Below are 21,754 nucleotides of genomic sequence, written 5' to 3' on the forward strand. Positions count from 1 at the left end.
ATGCATTGGTGGTCAGCAGTTCAGTGAACTAGAGCTTGTGATTGGTACCTGCAGGACACAGGGGAGTAGCTCCTCTACTCCAAGGGAGTTGCTAGCTTGATTTATGAAGTGCCGGCAGCTCTCTGAGGGTTTTGGAGGGTGCACAGCTGAAGGATGAGTTATCTTTTGCAATTGTCGGGACAACAGGCAGGCAGGGTTTGGTGCCATGTCTGGTTCTGGTCCACAGTCCTTGTTTCTGTGGCTCTTCTTGGTCCTTCTTGTTCTGGAGTCAGTCGAATCTGAGCTCCTGGCAGCAGTGGGCCACCTAAATACTCAATTTATTGGCATTAAGGGGATTGATGGGCAGTATCCAATGGGTTACTAACCCTTGAAGACACTACACTCCCTATTTGACCACTTCCAGTGGGGAGTATGTATAACCCTGTCCCAGAGCTCCTACTGCCACCAAAATCAAGATACTGCAATCCTTCTTTTGTGGGTCACATCAGGCAGCCCACCTTAGGGGAGTTACTGAACTGATAGTGCACCACACCTCCCTGCATAACTAATTTCCGCTCTGTCATGGGGCCAAATGGGCCCCAGGGCATGGAGCGGCATCTCCCACATATGGGGGTAGCCAGGGTCACATATCAAAGATGACTGGGACTTTGAAGTGCCTGGCCCTGATATGCTAAATAACTTGCAATCCTGCTGAAGTAGGTGGGAACACCTTCCTCTGGAATAGGCATTGCTTCTGGCCTCAGAGAGCATGGCCTCTCAACTGCAGGGAGTCATAAACCTGTCTCCGGTGGCAGGCTGGATTACACCAGACAGCTAGCATACTAGAGGTTGGTAGGTTTTTGAGGGGGAACCTCAAAGGTGCCCTCTGGGTGCATTTCTTAATAAATCCCCTACTGGTATCAGTATGGATGTATTAAGACAAGGTGTTTGATACTAAACACCATAGATGTCAGTGAAGCAATCATGTAGCTGGAACACTCATAGTGACCAGTGCCCAGTACATATACCTAAGATGGCATTCCTGTTCACTTGAACTATCCAGTAATTGCACTAGACAGCGTAGAGACATTTCTGCTCATACCGATATGTCCACACATGTAATATAATGCACACTACCTTAGGGCTATAAAGGCCTGCTATAGGGGTGACTTACATATATTGCATGCAGTGTCAGTGGGCATGGCACACAAGGTGTGTCCCATGTTGTGTTTTCCCTTTTGTCTGCACCATTTCAGGTAGCCTGCAATGGTAGTCTGCATGAGTTTTGATGGTGTGTCCCTTAGGGTGGCGCAATGCATGCTGCAGTCCTTCGGGACCTTCTTTAATACCCATGCCGTAGTTACCAGAGGTACCATTTCCCAAGGACTTACAGGGATGCTTAAGGCCTTGCCAATCAGGGCCAATTGAACAGTTACCTTGTTTTATGGAAAGAGAACTAGCACCGGGGACCTGGTTAGCTAGAACCCAGTGCACTTCGGTCAAAATTGCGTCAAATATCAGGCAAAACGTGGAGGTGACTATGTCAAAAAGGGGCACTTTCCCGCAATTAGCACAACCCCATTTTTTAAGATAAAAGAAACCTTTAGTAACTTCCTCATCATCTGCACTCCAGAGATGTACTGCACAAATGAAGCATTTATTAAACAGTGGCTCATATAATTAAAATGACATAGAATTGACAGGATAACACTTCCAGCAGAAGTCCCGGAAAATGATACTTTGGGCACATGATTGAAGCTTTATTCACAGTATACACTTTCTAACATTGTTATATATAGCTCTTACATTTATGTCATTCACTTGATGAGCATAAAAAAGTTGAGTAGAACACCTGAAACACCTGAAGCTGCATCCATTTGAAAGGAATGGTGTATTATCACAAATGTGGCGTAACTATTCATAGCATTATTTATACTACTAAATGACCTAGGCAATTTGTTCCAAAAACAACATCATTAGTTCATCAGTTAATACTCAATGCATCATAAAAATGCTAATTATCAGAAATAATTTTCATACAAAATTTGCACATGTTTGTATATTTCGAAAACGTTATAACGCTGTAAATGTTAGAAATGTCTTCCAGTCTGACAGACATGTTTTAATGTACCTGCTTGGACCTCTTCCAGGGCAAAGCAGTAAGATTTTCATTTCTCTGGCAGAAGATGGCCCGACCACCAAAAATCTAAATCAGGGCCTTAGTTCTTTGTTGTAGTCAGGTCATTTCAGCATACTGATCCAGGCAGGGTGATTCTTTTTTCTTCTGTGATACCTGCCTATGGTGAAGATTAGGATTTTCTAAATGGATGTTGCATTTCGAGGTTCACAAACCATCCCAGTGAAGAAGCCATACTCAAAGCTTCTAATCTATTCTAAATGAAGAATATGTGGGGCAACAACCCAAGGTAACTGATTTCCACTAATAGCAAGTAAAGGATTCATAAAAGAGGCAAGGTTGATGCAAAGTTCTTCAATTTCTGGAGAAAGTTCTAAATCCTCAATTGGTGAATGCTCCTCCACTAGAGAATCTATCAGTAGAATTCATTTCTGTCCATTTGCTGAGGTCATTCCACCGGCAGATTCTCCACTTGCGGTAAATACTCCAGTAGATCTTCCTTTAGAGGTAGTGGTTGGCAAAATCAAAACATTTGCTCATTGGAACAATGCATACATTTCTTCTCGCTAGTGGTCTGAGTGAAAAACATGAGGTAAGGCATACTTCATGTGCAAGAATCAGAATACTTTTGGGAGAATGGTTTGCACAGAAAATTTCTCATAGCCACTGTCCACGTCAGTTTCAGATTTCCCTTGTTACATCTCTTGCTTGATTGAGTCTCATGTGAACAGTATGCAAAACCTGGAAATGGGGGGAAATCACATTACATGTCTGTAAAGCGTTATACCATACATATCAAAGGAGGGAGTGGAGAGGGAACGTGTCCACGCGGACACAGGGAGTGTATTCAATCTCCCCAACTGTAATTTATAAACACGTAGAATCTACCCACACAAGATAGGTGAAAAACTGAAAATGGTCTGAGGTTTGATGTGCTTCCTACAATGGTGGGAAGCAAGTTGTGTCATTTAAATACCCCTCACACACCAAAAGGGCCCTTGCTGTCATGCTTCATATTAGGGGTTTTCGGTCCCTCAACGGAACGCGGTGTGCTACTTACCGACGGGTGCGTGGGAGCACTGATGTAATCACTATGTGTAGTGTGAGAGGGTTATGAGTGGTAGGGTCAGGAGTGGATGGTGAGTGAGTTATTAAAAAATATCTGGCAATGCCACTTTAAGTGAGTGAGTTTTCATCATTACATTGGAATTACCATCCCAACATATTATTCAGGCAGAGGTTTAGAACCTGTTGTAATATATACTTGTGTTCAAAAGTCAAGCCTTATGTGCCACTTCTTGCAGGATATGGAGCTAAAGCTGTGACCTTTGACCTTTCTGGATGAGAAACATGGGCTTACTTTTACATCATTCTAGTCCAGCAAAAAACCAGAGCGACATTATCAACCTCTGTGTGCTGACAATGTGGGCATTCATCTGGACAAATAAGCATGCATCATTCAGACCTCATTAAGAAAGATGTTATGTGCTAGATTAATACCTGGTGAATATTTGTAGATTCCCTTTCGCGGGCAAGGAAGCTACATTGTTTCTAAATATAAGTTGGTGAAGGCATGTGATGGTTTAATTGGTTACAATTTACAATGACATAACTCAGGCTGATAGAAATGCTAAGGAGCAGCAAAAATGTTCTGTCTCGATCATCTGCCTCTCAAGTCTCTAGATATCTTGGCAATTTATGTACGCTTTGTGGATTACACTTATTGCAGAAATATGCTGTTGTTTGAGACTGAATTTGCCATCAGTTGGTGCATCAGAATTTCAGGGAACACTGTCGGGCTTATTTATCAACTATATTTTGTAGTATGAGAAGTAGTACTGCTGTAGTACGACACACATATAACAACAAATGTTATGTGCGGGGATCTCCATTAAGTTGGCGCAGATCTCTGCACCCGTATGTGAACTACTTTGTAGTAAATGTGGGATATCCGCTCCTTAATGGGAAGGGTTTAGGAAAAAATAAGATGGGGTTTAAGGAGCTGCATGCTAATACAATCACTCACCCACAAAACAGTCAGATCAATGCTATTCACAAACAAAACGCTTGAAGTTATTACAGCTCTAAAGGTCACAAAACGTTGGAAGTCTACATAATCCCAGCTTTGGAGAGACTCAAACTCCACGCAAGGCCGCTCACAGATACTGAGAAAAACACACATCAAAAATAATAGAGTTGGAGAATTATAATAATGCCTATTGGAAATGATGTTTTCAAATTTTAAATGAAAAAAACAATATATGTGATTTTTAGTTTTTCCACTCATAAACTCAGCTTTAGATGTCTCCAACCCTGAACTGAGGAGGCAGACATATATCATTTTACAAATAGGTGTACCTGTACCCTTTGAAATGGTGTGTAGAAAAAAAGTTAAGAGTTACCCTTAGTAGATTAATAAATATACACTTGAGTAAATATCTATCTATCTATCTATCTATCTATCTATCTATCTATCTATCTATCTATCTATCTATCTATCTATCTATCTATCTATCTATCTATCTATCTATCTATCTATCTATCTATCTATCTATCTATCTATCTATCTATCTATCTATCTATCTATCTATCTATCTATCTATCTATCTATCTATGTATCTATCTATCTATCTATCTATCTATCTATCTATCTATCTATCTATCTATCTATCTATCTATCTATCTATCTATCTATCTATCTATCTATCTATCTATCTATCTATCTATCTATCTTTCTATCTATCTATCCATCCATCCATCCATCCATCCATCCATCCATCCATCCACCCACCCACCCACCCACCCACCCACCCACCCACCCATCCATCCATCCATCCATCCATCCATCCATCCATCCATCTATCTATCTATCTATCTATCTATCTATCTATCTATCTATCTATCTATCTATCTATCTATCTATCTATCTATCTATCTATCTCTATCTATCTATCTATCTATCTATCTATCTATCTATCTATCTATCTATCTATCTATCTATCTATCTATCCATCTATGTATGTATCTATCTATCTCCTATCTGTTCACTGAAAAAAAACAAAGATTAAAGGAAGGTTATAGTTAGGTGAAAATGTCAGTTAAAACATACCGTTTTGAATTATCAAAGCCACTAAAATTCACCAGTTATGGTTATCTGAAGTAACTATAATTCATGCCTGAAAGTAACTATAACTCACACCCCTGCCACGAACAGTGTTGTCGTGAATTATGTAATTGCAGATGTTGCAGTGACGTTATCAATTATGCCATTCAACATGTCATGAGTGGTGTAATATATTTGGAAATTAGCAGGCATGGCAAGGGCACAAGATACAGCCACTTTTGGGAGCCTTATCAGTAACTTTGCATCTGCTCAGGTGTAGAAGCATTTTACTCTGCTCCTGACTGGATGAGAGAAAAATGGTGTTTCCTGATGGGGAGAGTGCAAGAAAGGAATAAAGTTTGTATTTCCTGCTCACACACTCCCGGGCAGGGACACAACAATATCCCAGAGAATTGGTTTGTGGGTCTGATTGAAAGCTTGTGGAAGGGGAGGCGTATGCCCCTTCCCAAAATTAAAATCACTGCCCCAGGGGATGGGGTCCTGGTGAGGGGGAGCCACAAGCCTCCCTTCCATATTTGAGATTTCAGCCCTAGGGGATGGGCTCCATGTGGCCAAATTTAGGGATATCCCATCCTCTGAAATATAAATCCCAATATATCCTATGGGATTTATATTTTGGCAGATAGGGTATTCGTCACTGTTATGATGGGGTAGCCTGTCTGCCAAGGTCAGGCCCTAAATATGAGGGAGGGGGCCTCTCGCTTCTTCTCCCCTTTAAATTAATGTGGCTCCAAGTATCAGGGAGGGCAGGCGTAGCCCCCCTCCCCTATAACAGTATATCCACCATCCCCTGGGCCCTGACCCACCCCGGGTTTGTCAAAATGAAAACAGACGGGAGACCTTTTTTTTATAGGAGACGCAAATCCTCTGCGGATCTGCGGTGTCAATAAAGAAAAAAAGTATTTGGCCCTCTGGAGAGGAGAGTCCCTTTGGGATCCTGTCAGTAGGCTTAGGGTAGGGAACAAGGTATCCCTACCCTGTGCCCTATAACTTTTTGTAACCTTTTGACTGGACAGGGGACTGAATCCCAGAGTCCTAAAATGGCTGCCACCACATCTTTGTTGATGTGATGGCCATCAATGAGATCTTCCCTCAAGATCTGGTGGCTCTGCGGACCCTACATGGCATGAAATATCTATACATTTTGAGGCTTAGTTTCTCAAAAAGTAATGAACGAATTCACACCAAATCACACAAAACATGCTTCTTGGCCAAGATCTAGACTTTGCCTATTTTGGGACACGCTCTTTCGTGGTCCCTGGTTGACAGATCACTCCAAAATCTTCACAGGAAGGACATGAGGTGGATGAAGTTTTTGGGGAAGTTTCTTGAAGATTCGTCAAACAATGCCACAGTCATTAGCAAACCAAAACATTTTTAATCTATGGAAATATTACCCAGTGGCATCAACCACTGGGTAATATCTATCTACAGAAACCAATATTTGTTGAGAGGCCTGTGTTTCTAGCAATTGTGCCCAATGCTCAAAACACTTTGCATTTTAAAGGATATAGGGTCAGATGTAGGTCGCCCAATACCGGTCGGTAATGACCAAAATTACCGAATTTCGTCCGTTATTGACCGGTATTTGGCATATGAGATGTAGGTGGCATGATTTCTGGATTCAGTATTTTACAGAATCGGTAATTTAAGTAATCGGTAAATTACTGAATTCTTAACATACCGATTTGGTAAATTACCAAATCCGTAATGTAGGGAGCACTCAAGTTAGTGCATTCCTGAGTTAAGGATTCGTTATTTACCACCAATTACAAGTTGGTGGTAAATATCGAAAACCTTTGAAAAAGCAATTATTTTGCTTTTACAACAGTGCGATGTGGCAGACATACATGCCCTTAGGGTATGTATGTGTGCCACATGTGCACCCAAGCACTATTCAGGGGTGCAACAGGGTGTCAATGTGACACCCTGCCACCCTTGAAAATGTTCCCCCTATTACCAATTCGGTATTTACCGAATTGGTATTACCGAATGGATTCCCATTCATTCCTATGGGCTCCAGGGCCATAGGAATGAATGGGAAATACCGAATTGGTAAATACCAATTCTTAATTACCGAATCCTACTGATTCGGTAAAATTAACTGAATAACTATCTACATCCCATTTACCTATTCTTAAAATCTAAATCAGTAAAATTCGGTATTCAAGAATAGGTAAATAGAGATTACCTACATATGGTCTATGAGATGAAGGTGCCCCCTATTTCTTTGAGGTCCAATAGGAGGGGAAATATAAGCAAAACTATGAGACCTCTTGTCAGACCTATCTAGGTTGTCAAAAATGGCATTTACTCAATTAACAATTTACAAATGTACAGCACAGGTACAACATTTCACATACAAGTTGAAATCTTATTAGTTTCTGTTTTATTGTCAGAAATATTTGACTGATGTCTGACTTCTTTGTTTATAATTGTGTTAAGAATACTTTTCTAAGTTGTTTTTACATCAAAAATAATAAAAAAGAAAAATAAGTAAGACAGAAGTAAATAGAAAGAAAAAATATGCACTTTGAACAATAAAACAGAAACGAATAAGATTTCAACTTGTATGTGAAATTTTGTACCTGTGCTGTATATTTGTAAATTGTTAATTGAGTAAATGCCATTTTTGACAAACTAGATAGGTCTGACAAGAGGTCTCATAGTTTTGATTACCTACATATGGCCCATAATCTTTTATTTAATATGAGTATTATGGACATATTTGCAACTTTGGTAATACAGTTTCAATGACTAAATCGCCAAGTGTATTCCTATATGGCTGTGAATATCGTAAACTAACCAACCTTGTGGGTGTGTGTGTATGTGTGGGTGAAAAGCATGTTTGCATTGCATGAACTTGGCTACTCTTTGACATGACCCTTTTACCCCTTGAGATCCACACTTCTATTTATGCATATTTAATGACAACATGCATTGTGCAAGGTGTAGTATAGAAATAGAGTAACCAAAAGGTTGCCTGACAGAAATATTTTGAATTTCGTCTTCAAAAAGATCACTTCTCCGAAGTTAATAACAGAAAATCTAAAGATATAAACGTGATGGGACAATATTTCTGAAAATTATATTTAGTACACCGCATTTCTGTGAAAGTATATTTTGCTAGCAATTATTTTACATACAACCTTATGAAATAAAATATATTACACCTATATATGATACACTAACACATTTTTATCTCAGCTGGCTTTGGGTCAGTTAATCATCAAAACATTTCCCTCAAGTATAACATATTTACCTGCAGGCATAGCTTCAGGCTTTTCTCAGGAATATTTTACTTTATTATATTGGTATTTGTGTAGCACCTTCCTACCCCTTGTGAGACCCAACAAACATTCTGGATGGTTTGATTGCTGTGCTTCATTCCCTCTGATTGTGCCATGCAGCGTTGGCTCCCCTGCAAAGGCGGAAGAGCGTCGCCCCACTGACTTCAATAGGAAAAAATAAAGCAGTTTACACTCCTTAAGTGTGCGTGACTGCTTGGTCTCAGACTGGCCAAACAGTCCTGTGCACTTTGCATCTTCCCCACCAGGCTTGCTTTACATAGCCTGGTGAGGAACATGCAAAGCCTCCCAGTATCCATCCGAGTGCTGTGGTTTGGCATTCAGAACAATGACAGTGCTGCATTGCAGCATTGTGATTGGCTATGGGGAGCCTAGGAGCCCGTGGGCTTCCTGCTCCTTCCTACAGCCGGTTGAAATAGGCAGAAGAGGATGGAAAAGAAGCGCCAGCCGGCCAAACCAGGTAAGTGTTTTTTTAAATTTTCATTCCGTCCTGCAATCCCCCGGCCCCCTCCCCACCACTTCAGCTCGGTAGCAGCGCCTACTGATGTCATGTCAGATTTTCAGAACAGACTTTTAACGGTCAAAATATATTTTTTGCCTAAATGTGTTTTTGCTGTATAAACATAAAAATTGCATGAACACAAAATGGAAAAATATCTATTTTAATTATTTTCTCTCCAATACTACGTTGGTTTCAATACTAATGATGGTGTTTCTAATCTGTTGCTAGGAGGAGAAGAACCCCAAGACTTATTTTCAGACTGAAACTTTGGTGATCACAACTCACAACCTATTCTTTGGTGGAACAGAAACCGTTAGCACAACTTTAAGATATGGATTCCTGATTCTCATGAAACACCCGGAAGTGGAAGGTACAATGTAATTTTAGGCTATGCCGGTCCCAATCGATAATAAAAGCTTAGAAACAAGCTGCTACTTCAAGCTGCTACTTCAAACAAACATTACATTCTACTTCTCTGATGTATTGCTTGCACTTCCCTATGAACACCTAATGCCTGATTGAGATTTGGGAGTAATGGAATATCTTATGATTTCTGAAGAAAATGCTACATCTACTTAAGCTACTGCACTGGGTGTGTTTTTCCCTCATATGCCTGGGAAAAACTTTGATTACGCCGTTGTAATCAGAGTAATTTTGGTAATTCACATTACTTTTTGATGCGGATCTGCAGATTATTATGTGACTCCTCCTCCTTGTGTAATTAAGAGTAAATTATGGGAAAAATCCTACGGCAAAAATCCATTTAGCGAGCACGACTGGCTGTTCATGCTCATTATTCATGTTCTGCTGCATTTCTTTTTTTGCAGTTTTATATAGTGTAAACAACCCAAAAGTATTTGAGCACCTCAATGAGGACCAGTTGCATTCAACAAGGAAACATTCATTTCTGTATGTACAGGGAGATTAAGTTATTTGCAAAACACACAAGATGATGGACGGAATGTTACACATTGGCAAAACATTCACCCCAAGTCACAGATCTGGGTTTAATCCATCGTTATTTTGCTCACCACGCCATCCCAGTTCAGACATGGCCATATGCAAATCAGTCTTGACCCTGTGCCTCATGGGAACAGTCCAGCCCGAATTGGCAAGCCATGTCTTCCCTGGACCGGAATCAGGCATCCTAGGACCGGTTTCTGGCTATCAGCCGTCATCAACCAGGATAGCTTGACTCCAGTGGCGTAGTGAGCACGGGACCCACGTCTGGGCATACCCTTCCCACATGGGGCGAACAGCAAAACACACAAGACGATGGACGGAATGTTGCACATTGCCAAAACATTCACCCCCAGTCACAGATCTGGGTTTAATCCATCGTTATTTTACTCACCACGCCACCCCAGTTCAGACATGGCCATATGCAAATCAGTCTTGACCCTGTGCCTCATGGGAACAGTCCAGCCCGAACTTCCAAGCCATGTCTTCCCTGGACCAGAATCAAGCATCCTAGGATCGGTTTCTGGCAATCAGCCGTCCTCAGCCAGGATAGCTTGACTCCAGTGGCGTAGTGAGCATGGGACCCACATTTGGGCATAATCTTCCCACATAGGGCGAACAGCAAAACACACAAGATGATGGATGGAATGTTTCACCTTGGCAAAACACACAAGATGATGGACGGAATGTTGCACAATGGCAAACATTCACCCTCAGTCACAGATCTGGGTTTAAGCCATCATTAATTTGCTCACCAAGCCACCCCAGTTCAGACATGGTCATATGCAAATCAGTCTTGACCCTGTTCCTCAGGGGAACAGTCCAGCCCGAACTGCCAAGTCATGTCTACCCTGGACCGGACTCAATCTTCCTAGGTCCGGTTTCTGGCTATCAGCCGTCTTCAGCCAGGATAGCTGGACTTCAGTGGCATAGTGAGCAGGGGACCCACGTCTGGGCACACCCTTCCCACATAGGGCGACTAGCAAAACACACAAGATGATGGACGGAATGTTGCACATTGGCAAAACATTCACTCCCAGTCACAGATCTGGGTTTAATCCATCGTTATTTTGCTCACCACGCCGCCCCAGTTTAGACATGACCATGTGCAAATCATTCTTGACCCTGTGCCTTATGGGAACAGTCCAGCCCGAATTGCCAGGCCATGTCTTCCTATTTGCCCAGAATCACACGATGTTGAGCCAACGCCGAGACTTGAACCTGGTTCTCTTGTTCCAAAGTCGACATGTCTTTTACGCCACACCCATGTTGGACACAAGGGTGCATTTTTCACTATGAATATAGTGCTAAATGGCAGTAATAAGTTGAAGAAAAATCTTACCCCAAGAACATATTTTGCCAGCGTGAGTGGATGCCTGTGTAAGCTATTTGTGTTCTGTTGAATTTAGCGCTTTGTCTTAGCGTAAAATGCATCCTTGCATCCATTTTTGACACTAGGGGACATTTTTGTTTAAAGAAATAGTGCCAAATGCAGAATTGCTCTTCTCTCATAATTCAAGCATAATCTTGCAAAATTTTTAGGTCATTCTGCATGATTACGTTACATGCAATTACGCAAGTTATGTCCACCTCTACATAATAGCCCTACGATGGATACAATACTAACAATGGATTGTTCTCCAGATTTAGCACTTCATATATAAATTAGAGAATTGTCTATCAATACCCAAAGTTCGAGGAGTCCCCGATCTCTGCATTCATATGTCTATTCACTGACACTTTTGCTTTTTAGTGACCGTAACTATTTGGGAAAGACTGCCAACATGAGCACAGCAAAGGAACTACGGGGCATATTATCAACAACTAGCGATATTTATCGCTAAAGAAGCTTAACAAAAAAATTTTTATGGGCAAGCTTCGCTGGATTTTATCGCAGAGATAACGTGCTATTAGCAACGTTTATCTCCAATGCAATAAAATATCTGCCGATAGCGGCGAAATGCGTGAATATCGCTGGTAAACCAGCGATATTCAGGCATTAACGCCTATAGGGTCTTAACCGGAATATCCACCTCCCATTGGATATACAGGTTAAGAACTGGTCTGAGCAGGAGTTAGTTTTTAGCGATATTCCCGCTTAGCGCGATTTGTTTTATTGCTACTCCTGCCTTGCTAATACGCGATAGCGACGTTAGTGACTGCTTTCAGTCGCTAACTGGTTGGGTACACCCATTTTGCATGTCATTAGCGCTGACATGCAAAGCGGGCCCCAAACCGCTCGCTATCACCTAAAAGCTGTCGGTAACTGAGGTTAGCGACAGCTTGTTAATAGGGCGATGAAATTATCGCCGCCTAGCGGCCGCAAAAGCCCCATTACTTTCATTTTGCCTGCCTTGTTAATATGCCCCTCCATTTTTCCTTTATTGGTTATCGTAAAAAGTTTGTAGTGAGTAGGTTTCACTTACTCTTGAATTACTCTTTACTTACTACTACATTTCTGTAGTAAGCCAGGGGTTCCCCATAACTAAGCAACAGCAAATTTCTTGTGAATCAGTTTCACAATATTATTTTTCCTTTTAGGATGTGTTTCAGACTGCTCTTAGTGGCCAAATTACCCATGTCATGTGTGTCATCTTCAGCAGGTCCCAGTTGTTAGGTTGCAGGATATTGTTATGTATGACTTCCATGGGAAGCCATCAAGTAAAACACAGTATTTGAAACCTGGTGATTCACTTTCCTAACATAAGAACAGTAAAAGATCAGTAGTCGAGCCCCAGTCTTCAAGCCTGTGGTCAGATTCACGGAGATCTGCCTCGTCCACCAGGCCTCTGAAAACCCGAGGGGGATAGGGCAAGTGTGGGTGGTTGTCCTGTGCCACAAACTCTAATCTCCTTTGTCATATGCACGCTCACGCTGACAGGGGAAGCAAGATGCAGTGAAAGTCAGACCCGCGCTGGCTCTCCACCCTCGACTCTCAATGTGATGGCTTGGTGCAGGGAGAGAGAAAGGATGTTCACCAATTTAGATGCTTGTCCAAAGAGTATACAAAAGCCTATCTATGTGTACATTTAACTTTGTGGCAATTTAAGTCGGGGACATAGTTTCCCTGGCTTGCTTTATTAGCTAGGGTATACAATCGTTGATTCTTATTATAGAGAAATACATTCTCAGTAGCATTTCTGAGAAGGGAAAAGGAACAGGAGTGATACAACAGTCATCATTTCTATTGTGATAGTTTGAGGATGTGGATGTTTAATAGCACTGGTGCATCTCTGTTTAATGTTACTAGAAAAATTAACCACGTCTGTGTCTGACTGAACTACACCAGTCTCTACAAAATATAGTTTATGCAGCTAATAATACTGATGTCAGTACAGTAAAGTAACGAATGTTCAAAGGGGCTAGAGCTGTGTGTATCTCCAAAGGATATGTTACTATTAACTTTTATATAGGCAATGATTGCGAAAGAGTAACCACTTTGGAATCTAATCTAATCTGCGCTTGATGTGATTTGCAAACGATTTTTAATTCCTTCCAGCTAACTCAGTGAAACCTGACCAAAGGTAGGCAAAAAAAATGTTATACAAATCTGGAATCAAATTAAAATCTTAAAAAGAACAGTTGATAAATTTGATTGGAGCTAGTAAAATTCATGGAGTTTTCGTGTTTAATTTGAGGATCCCATGTATTTCTTACTTTGTCATTCAAATTTTCAGATCCATGTTACCTACATGTAGCATTCATTTTACATGCCTACGGCATGTGTAATACAACAGTTCTACACGTCAGCATATCCCCTGATTGAGGCCACCACCAAACTTTGACGCTGTGTGGACCTGGATGCTTTCCCCTGGACGGACCAGCTTTTTCTCCCAAATCGGAGTCTATTGTCCTCTCCACCTCAGATTTGTTATGCCTTGCTCCCTCCTATAATCACCAGTGTTCCATCGGGTGTCAAATACTTCCATCCCACCCTGTCTCAATAGGCTTTAAATATAGACCTTCCCCATCAAGGATACTGTTAACTGAAATGTCCCTTTGACTTATATTGTACTTCACTGAACAAGATGACAACCTACCGCACCCCCTACTGCATTAGGTCTCCAGTATCCATCAGGTCTCATTGCCAGACCATCTCTGCATCAAGTACTCAGCATCCATCTTGCTCCTCAAGTGTCCTGTGACCAGCTCCCTCTGTAGTTTTCCCATGTCCCCTGCCTTCAACTGTCCACACCTTTGACCGTCCTGATCCTACCAGAAGCGGTCGCTCCCCCACGCAGCTCCCCAACCCGACTGCAGTGGTATCGTAGCGCCTCACATTTGATATCTGCCTTCCTCGCTCTTCATATTAATCATTGCTGCCAATTGAGTATTTATTTAATTAACTTTGCCTCGTACACACGCATTTGTGACTGTCTGCTGGCGGGGGAAGTCAATTACCGAAACGCTACAATTTACAAGCGCGCAGTGAAAGGAATCGCATTGTGCCTTTAATTAATTTTATTTCACTGTATGGTTGCATAGCGTGTTTTGATAGGTATTGCCCCAATCCAGTTTCGTTTCTTGCCTGCTGCCATCTTGAAGTTAGTTGTTGTGACTCCCTGCCCGGACCTACACCCCGCCCTCCGCCTCCCAGCTGACCCTCCCTCCCACAGACTCATCTGGCCCTACCCTCCGGCATCTCCTCTGTGACCGTCCTGATCCTACCAGAAGCGGTCGCTCCCCCACGCAGCTCCCCAACCCGACTGCAGTGGTATCGTATCGCCTCACATTTGATATCTGCCTTCCTCGCTCTTCATATTAATCATTGCTGCCAATTGAGTATTTATTTAATTAACTTTGCCTCGTACACACGCATTTGTGACTGTCTGCTGGCAGGGGAAGTCAATTACCGAAACGCTACAATTTACAAGCGCGCAGTGAAAGGAATCGCATTGTGCCTTTAATTAATTTTATTTCACTGTATGATTGCATAGCGTGTTTTGATAGGTATTGCCCCAATCCAGTTTCGTTTCTTGCCTGCTGCCATCTTGAAGTTAGTTGTTGTGACTCCCTGCCCGGACCTACACCCCGCCCTCCGCCTCCCAGCTGACCCTCCCTCCCACAGACTCATCTGGCCCTACCCTCCGGCATCTCCTCTGTGACCGTCCTGATCCTACCAGAAGCGGTCGCTCCCCCACGCAGCTCCCCAACCCGACTGCAGTGGTATCGTAGCGCCTCACATTTGATATCTGCCTTCCTCGCTCTTCATATTAATCATTGCTGCCAATTGAGTATTTATTTAATTAACTTTGCCTCGTACACACGCATTTGTGACTGTCTGCTGGCGGGGGAAGTCAATTACCGAAACGCTACAATTTACAAGCGCGCAGTGAAAGGAATCGCATTGTGCCTTTAATTAATTTTATTTCACTGTATGATTGCATAGCGTGTTTTGATAGGTATTGCCCCAATCCAGTTTCGTTTCTTGCCTGCTGCCATCTTGAAGTTAGTTGTTGTGACTCCCTGCCCGGACCTACACCCCGCCCTCCGCCTCCCAGCTGACCCTCCCTCCCACAGACTCATCTGGCCCTACCCTCCGGCCTCTCCTCTGTGACCGTCCTGATCCTACCAGAAGCGGTCGCTCCCCCACGCAGCTCCCCAACCCGACTGCAGTGGTATCGTAGCGCCTCACATTTGATATCTGCCTTCCTCGCTCTTCATATTAATCATTGCTGCCAATTGAGTATTTATTTAATTAACTTTGCCTCGTACACACGCATTTGTGACTGTCTGCTGGCAGGGGAAGTCAATTACCGAAACGCTACAATTTACAAGCGCGCAGTGAAAGGAATCGCATTGTGCCTTTAATTAATTTTATTTCACTGTATGATTGCATAGCGTGTTTTGATAGGTATTGCCCCAATCCAGTTTCGTTTCTTGCCTGCTGCCATCTTGAAGTTAGTTGTTGTGACTCCCTGCCCAGACCTACACCCCGCCCTCCGCCTCCCAGCTGACCCTCCCTCGCCCCCGCCCCCCCACCATCCATATATGTCAGATGCATTTTCGCGCAGCGTTCACGTGCAGCGGTCGCGCCCCATGCGCGCCGAAGGTGCGCCAAAGGTAAGCCCGTCTACGCCCGTCCGTGCCTGGACCGCGCCCAGCGCCAGACCCCCTGGGCCCCGCAAACCGCACTCCTCCTGCATATCGTATGATGCCGCCACCCTCCTAGCCCTTAACCCCGGACGCACACCACGATGCTACGAAGCTGCCCCAGGACGTACCCAAGGTCCATTCGCCTGCCACTCCTGTAAGTTCGCCTGCTTCAAGACCCACACCAAATCCACTTCCTCAAAACACAGCTCCGACTCTAACCACCTGAAGTGCATCCTGCTGAACACCCGCTCGGTCCACAGACACGCCACTGAACTCTGGGACCTACTCGACACTGCGTCACTGGACGTCTCCTTCCTTACAGAAACCTGGATGAACGCATCATCAGCACCCGACATCGCCATAGCCATCCCGGACGCTTACAGGATCATCCGAAAAGACCGCACCAATCAAACAGGAGGAGGCATCGCCATCGTCCACAAGAACACCATCAAAATCACGACCAGTTCCGACTATATCCTTGCAACTGCCGAACACCTCCACTTCCAGATCCACACCAACCCTAGGACCACACTTAGAGGCACCCTCATCTACAGGCCTCCAGGAACCCGTAAACAATTCAGCGATGACATCACTGACTTCATCAGCCCACATGCCCTCGCCTCCGAGAACTACATTCTACTGGGAGACCTCAACTTCCACCTGGAAAACAAAAATGACAGAAACACCACCACCCTTCTGGACAACCTGGCCAATCTCAGACTCAAACAACTTGTTGACTCCCCCACCCATGTTGCCGGACATACGCTCGACCTTATCTTCACCTCCTGCAAACACATCTCCTTCGATCACACCACAGCTCTCCATTGGACGGACCACAGTTGTGTTCACTTCAACTACAAAACCACCTCGACCCACAGCCCCCCACAACCTATTCCGCGAAGAATCTGGAACAAAATCACCACCGACCAACTCCTCACATTACTCAACAAAAACCCTCCCACCCTCTCATTGGACCCAAACCAAGCTGCCACCAAACTCAAGCAATGGATCACTCACAGCGCTGACGAATTAGCACCCATGAAAAACCACCATATCTAATCAGGTAACAAAAAGGCTCCCTGGTTCAATGATGACCTTAAGAAATCCAAGAAGCTATGCCGTACCCTAGAGAAAACATGGAGAAAAAACCCAACCACCGACAACATGACCACCTTCAAGGCAGCCACCCGCAAACACCACCAACTGATTCGAGCCACCAAGAAATCAGCATTCAAGGATCGACTCGACAACAACGCCCATAACAGCAAGGAACTTTTCAACATCGTCAAAGAATTCACCAACCCCATAGCAGCCTCAAACGACATTACTCCCTCCCAGGACCCCTGCAACTCGTTATCCTCCTTCTTCTACAACAAAATTGCCGACATTCACAACAGCTTCGAGAACATTCCCTACGAACAATCCTCTCCACCCCCCTTAGAACCCACACCGCCATCCAACATCCTCTGCGCCTGGAACCCAATCACCACTGAAGACACCATCCGCCTAATGAACTCAATCCACTCTGGCTCACCAACCGACCCCTGTCCCCACCACATCTTCAACAAAGCAGACTCCATCATCGCACCCCATCTCCGTGATGTCATCAACTGTTCATTCAACTCTGCCACCTTCCCAGAAAGCTGGAAACACGCCGAACTCAGCGCCCTCCTGAAGAAACCCACAGCAGACCCCTCTGAACTTAAAAACTACCGCACATATCCCTCCTCCCATTCCCTACCAAAGTCATTGAGAAAGCCGTCAACAGCCAGCTCGCCGCCTTCCTTGAATCCAACAATTCACTCAACCCCTCACAGTCCGGCTTCCGTGCCAAACACAGCACCGAAACCGCCCTCATCGCAGCAACAGACGACATCCAAACACTACTGGACAACGGAGAAACAGTAGCCCTCATTCTACTCGACCTCTTCGCCGCTTTCGACACAGTCTGTCACAGCACCCTTATACAACGCCTCAGCAACATCGGCATACAAGGAAAAGCCTTGGATTGGATCATCTCGTTCCTCGCTGGGAGAACTCAAAGAGTCCGACTTCCCCCATTCAAATCAGAGGCCACTGAAGTAATCTGCGGCGTACCACAAGGATCATCACTCAGTCCCACCCTCTTCAACGTTTACATGAGCCCACTCGCATCCATCGCGCGCCAACACAACCTTAACATGGAGTAGTGTGGCTCACTGGTTAGAGGCGGCAGGCCTGAGAGCAGAAGTCAGCCTGGGACCAGGGTTCAATTCCCGATGCGGCAGGGTCGTGGACCTTGGTCAGCGGACTCGATAATTCTCGCTTCGGTGCTTACTCTAATCAGGGGTTCCACTCGGCAACTCTGGGCATTAGCTTGCCTAATCTCCACAACAGCCCCACCAATTCCGGGAATGCCTGGCTCCACCTTGGGGACTCCCAGCAAGGGACCATCCCACAGGGAAAGCCAGGACGGGTTCCCCAGAGTTATACAGCGACGGGACGCCCCGTTGCTGGGGCAGCTGTGCGCTTTACAAGTATACTACATTTACATTTACATCATCTCCTACGCTGACGACACCCAGTTAATCCTTTCCCTCACCAAAGACCCTAACACCGCCAAAACCAATCTCCACGAAGGCATGAAAGAAGTAGTCGAATGGATGAAACACAGCCGCCTAAAACTTAACTCAGACAAAACGGAGGTGCTCATCCTAGGATCTTCCCCCTCTGCCTGGGACGACTCATGGTGGCCCTCTGCTCTGGGCACAGATCCCATTCCCACAGACCACGCACGTAACCTTGGCTTCATCCTAGACTCCTCACTCTCGATGTCCAGACAAGTCAACGCAGTCTCATCCTCCTGCTTCAACGTACTTCGTATGCTCAAAAAAATCTTCCGTTGGATCCCCTCCGAGACCAGAAAGACTGTCACCCACGCACTTGGCACGAGTTGACTGGACTATGGAAACACACTATACGCCGGAATCACAGCCAAATTACAGAAAAAACTCCAAGGCATCCAAAACGCATCAGCGAGACTCATTTTGGACATCCCTCGCCAAGATCACATTACCGGACACCTGAAAGGCCTCCACTGGCTTCCCGTCAACAAGAGAATAACGTTCCGTCTCCTCACCCACGCACACAAGGCCCTTTACAAACTAGGACCCGAATGCCTCAACACCCGACTGTCCTTCTACACACCCACCCGCCAACTAAGATCCTCCAACCAAGCCCTCGCCGCAGTCCCGCGTATCCGAAGATCCACCATGGGAGGTAAATCCTTCTCCTACTTAGCGGCCAAGACCTGGAACTCACTCTCCACTCACCTCCGCCTTACACAGAACCACATCTCCTTCAGAAAAGACCTTAAAACCTGGCTATTCGACAAAAAATGAACCCCCCCCCCTCCCCAAGCGCCTTGAGACCCTCTGGGTGAGTAGTGCGCTATATAAATCCCTGAACTTGAACTTGAACCTTTCTTCAGGTCCCTGTTCTCACATTCCCCCCAGTTTTGCACCTCTGACCATCATGCCCCTGAACAAACAGCCCATCATGGTTTTACATCTCCGAAGTTGTCTTCTTCCTCTCCAACAGCTTCCTCAGTGACGTTGTCTTATGCAAGAGATGTAAAGAGTGATAATTATGTATGACATTTAATGTTATTGCAAAATATGCTTTGATGGATACACACTCACTGACGGACATCCACAACAACACACATACATTCACCAGCTCGTACATTTATCTATTCAAACAACTAATCAATTTCACAGGAGTATTTGGAACCAGCTGTGATCAACATGGTCAGGGTTTGACTACATTAAAGATTCTGTAATGGAATAGAGTAATGCTTATTTAACAGTTCATATGCTGTGATTATAAAGGGAAAGGCGTAACCAGAAAAATCTTCTGAGCACACTTTGTTAGCTGCCCCTTGGTAAAATGTACAAGTTTGATTCATGGAGCTAAGGGTGCTCTTAGGCTTAGATAATTTAAACATTTACTTTAAGGGTGTTTGTTTCCCTAAAACTGTCCTACTTGTGAGCTGTGGAGAGGGCAGCATCCCTTCATTCTCACCCCAACCTGACACTCAATCACAATTCTACCACTAAACTGCTGGCTTGTTCACCTACTCACTCACTCTTCCCATCACCCTCCTACTCACTCACTCTACAATGCTCCTACCACACACACATTTATCTCCTAACTCACCCACTTACCTCATGCTGCATTTCCACCCTTGCTCATCCACTCAGATAAGCACTTATAGTCACAGTCTGCAATACTTAAAATTACTTTTAAACACAGACACCTAAACACTTATAAGTATCGCCCAATCACTTTTAAGTCCATTGTCCGCCCCATGTCCAGTTCCTGAATAACATAGAATAACACTTAAATATGAGCCACTCTTATATACACATGCACATGCATTCAAGCGCTCATATCCCACAATCTCTTACAATGGTTGTGTGTTAAATCATACAGTAAAAACACAGTGTCACCTATTCACAAACTCAGATGAATCAACATGGTTACACACTTATGCAATGCCCAATTCATGTACACTAGCACCAACACAAACACCACACACACACACACACCCAGACAATTGCACAAACATGCCAACTTACACAAGAGTACTATACTCATGCAAATCCATAATTCTTCTAAGGGTTTTAAATAAGTCTTCTGAAATGCACTGTGCTTGTGCTTAAATCTCTCCCATGATGGAGCTGAATTCAAGTGGAAAAAGGGGGTTACAGGTGCAATGAAAGAAACAGGAAATTGTGAAATTTTGCTACACAAAAATGTAGGTTAAAAAATGTTGGTAAAAAAAGTGACAAGTTTCATGTCATTTTCTTAATACTAACATTCAATGTATTCGAGCTTGCAGGGACATAAACAAACCCAACATAATTGATGAAATAGAATCAAAACATCTACAGCATCTTCACGGCTGTCCTTCAGTAGCACAGCTGTCTTTCCAGACTGCCAAGCGGGATAAGCAAGAAATGGCACATTCCTGCTCTCTTTCTGAGCGGATGCACTAGTGGTTGCCAAGTGTCATTGCAGGCCCCTTTCCACCATAGTGCAAGGGTGCCTGCGTTGCAGGGAGGATTGTTTTTGTGCAGGAAGGGGCAACTTTCTGCACAAACACAATACTCTGAGTTTATTCTTGTTTCTATGTGTGCTGTAGAGCGCAGCACATGCAGAAAGAGGAAAAACAAGGATAAATAAACATATATTTTTCCTTGTTACACCTCCCAGGTTTCCAACTGATAATACATCTGGGAATGTGCCAAAAACCATGAGTGGATGTGTGAGATCACTTAAGCTCCACCCATGGAACTTCTTCCCAGGGCAGAGTAACGCAATGCAACAACTTACGCTGTCTTGCCTTACTCCAAATGTTGCTATGCCAAGCAGAGCCATGCAAGGTGGCTGTGCGTCGCATAGTAAATCTCACTTAAGGGCTTTGCAATGCAATTCTATTGAGAAAGAGGGTTTTTAGGATGGGGGAAATACCTGGCTATCAAAAATATTAAATGAAGATTTGACCTTAAAAGACATTGGTGTTCTCTCTGACAGCTGCGATTTGATCTTTTAGGTGTCCATCGTGACACAAAATCTGTACTTTTTCTTTGGATGTCTGCAACAGA

At 44.0% G+C, this 21,754-nt stretch overlaps 1 protein-coding gene across 1 annotated transcript in view; it reads left to right on the forward strand.

The window, feature by feature from the left end:
* The window catches only part of LOC144781708 (cytochrome P450 2F3-like), a 208,821-nt gene that overhangs the window by 97,710 nt on the left and 89,357 nt on the right, over positions 1-21,754 (forward strand). The window contains exon 6 of the mRNA XM_078660682.1: positions 9,279-9,420. Coding sequence (XP_078516808.1) covers positions 9,279-9,420 — 142 coding nt within the window. The remainder of the gene's footprint in view (positions 1-9,278; positions 9,421-21,754) is intronic.

This window comes from Lissotriton helveticus, chromosome 9, assembly GCF_964261635.1.
Source record: "Lissotriton helveticus chromosome 9, aLisHel1.1, whole genome shotgun sequence".
In the NCBI taxonomy this organism is placed as follows: domain Eukaryota; kingdom Metazoa; phylum Chordata; class Amphibia; order Caudata; family Salamandridae; genus Lissotriton; species Lissotriton helveticus.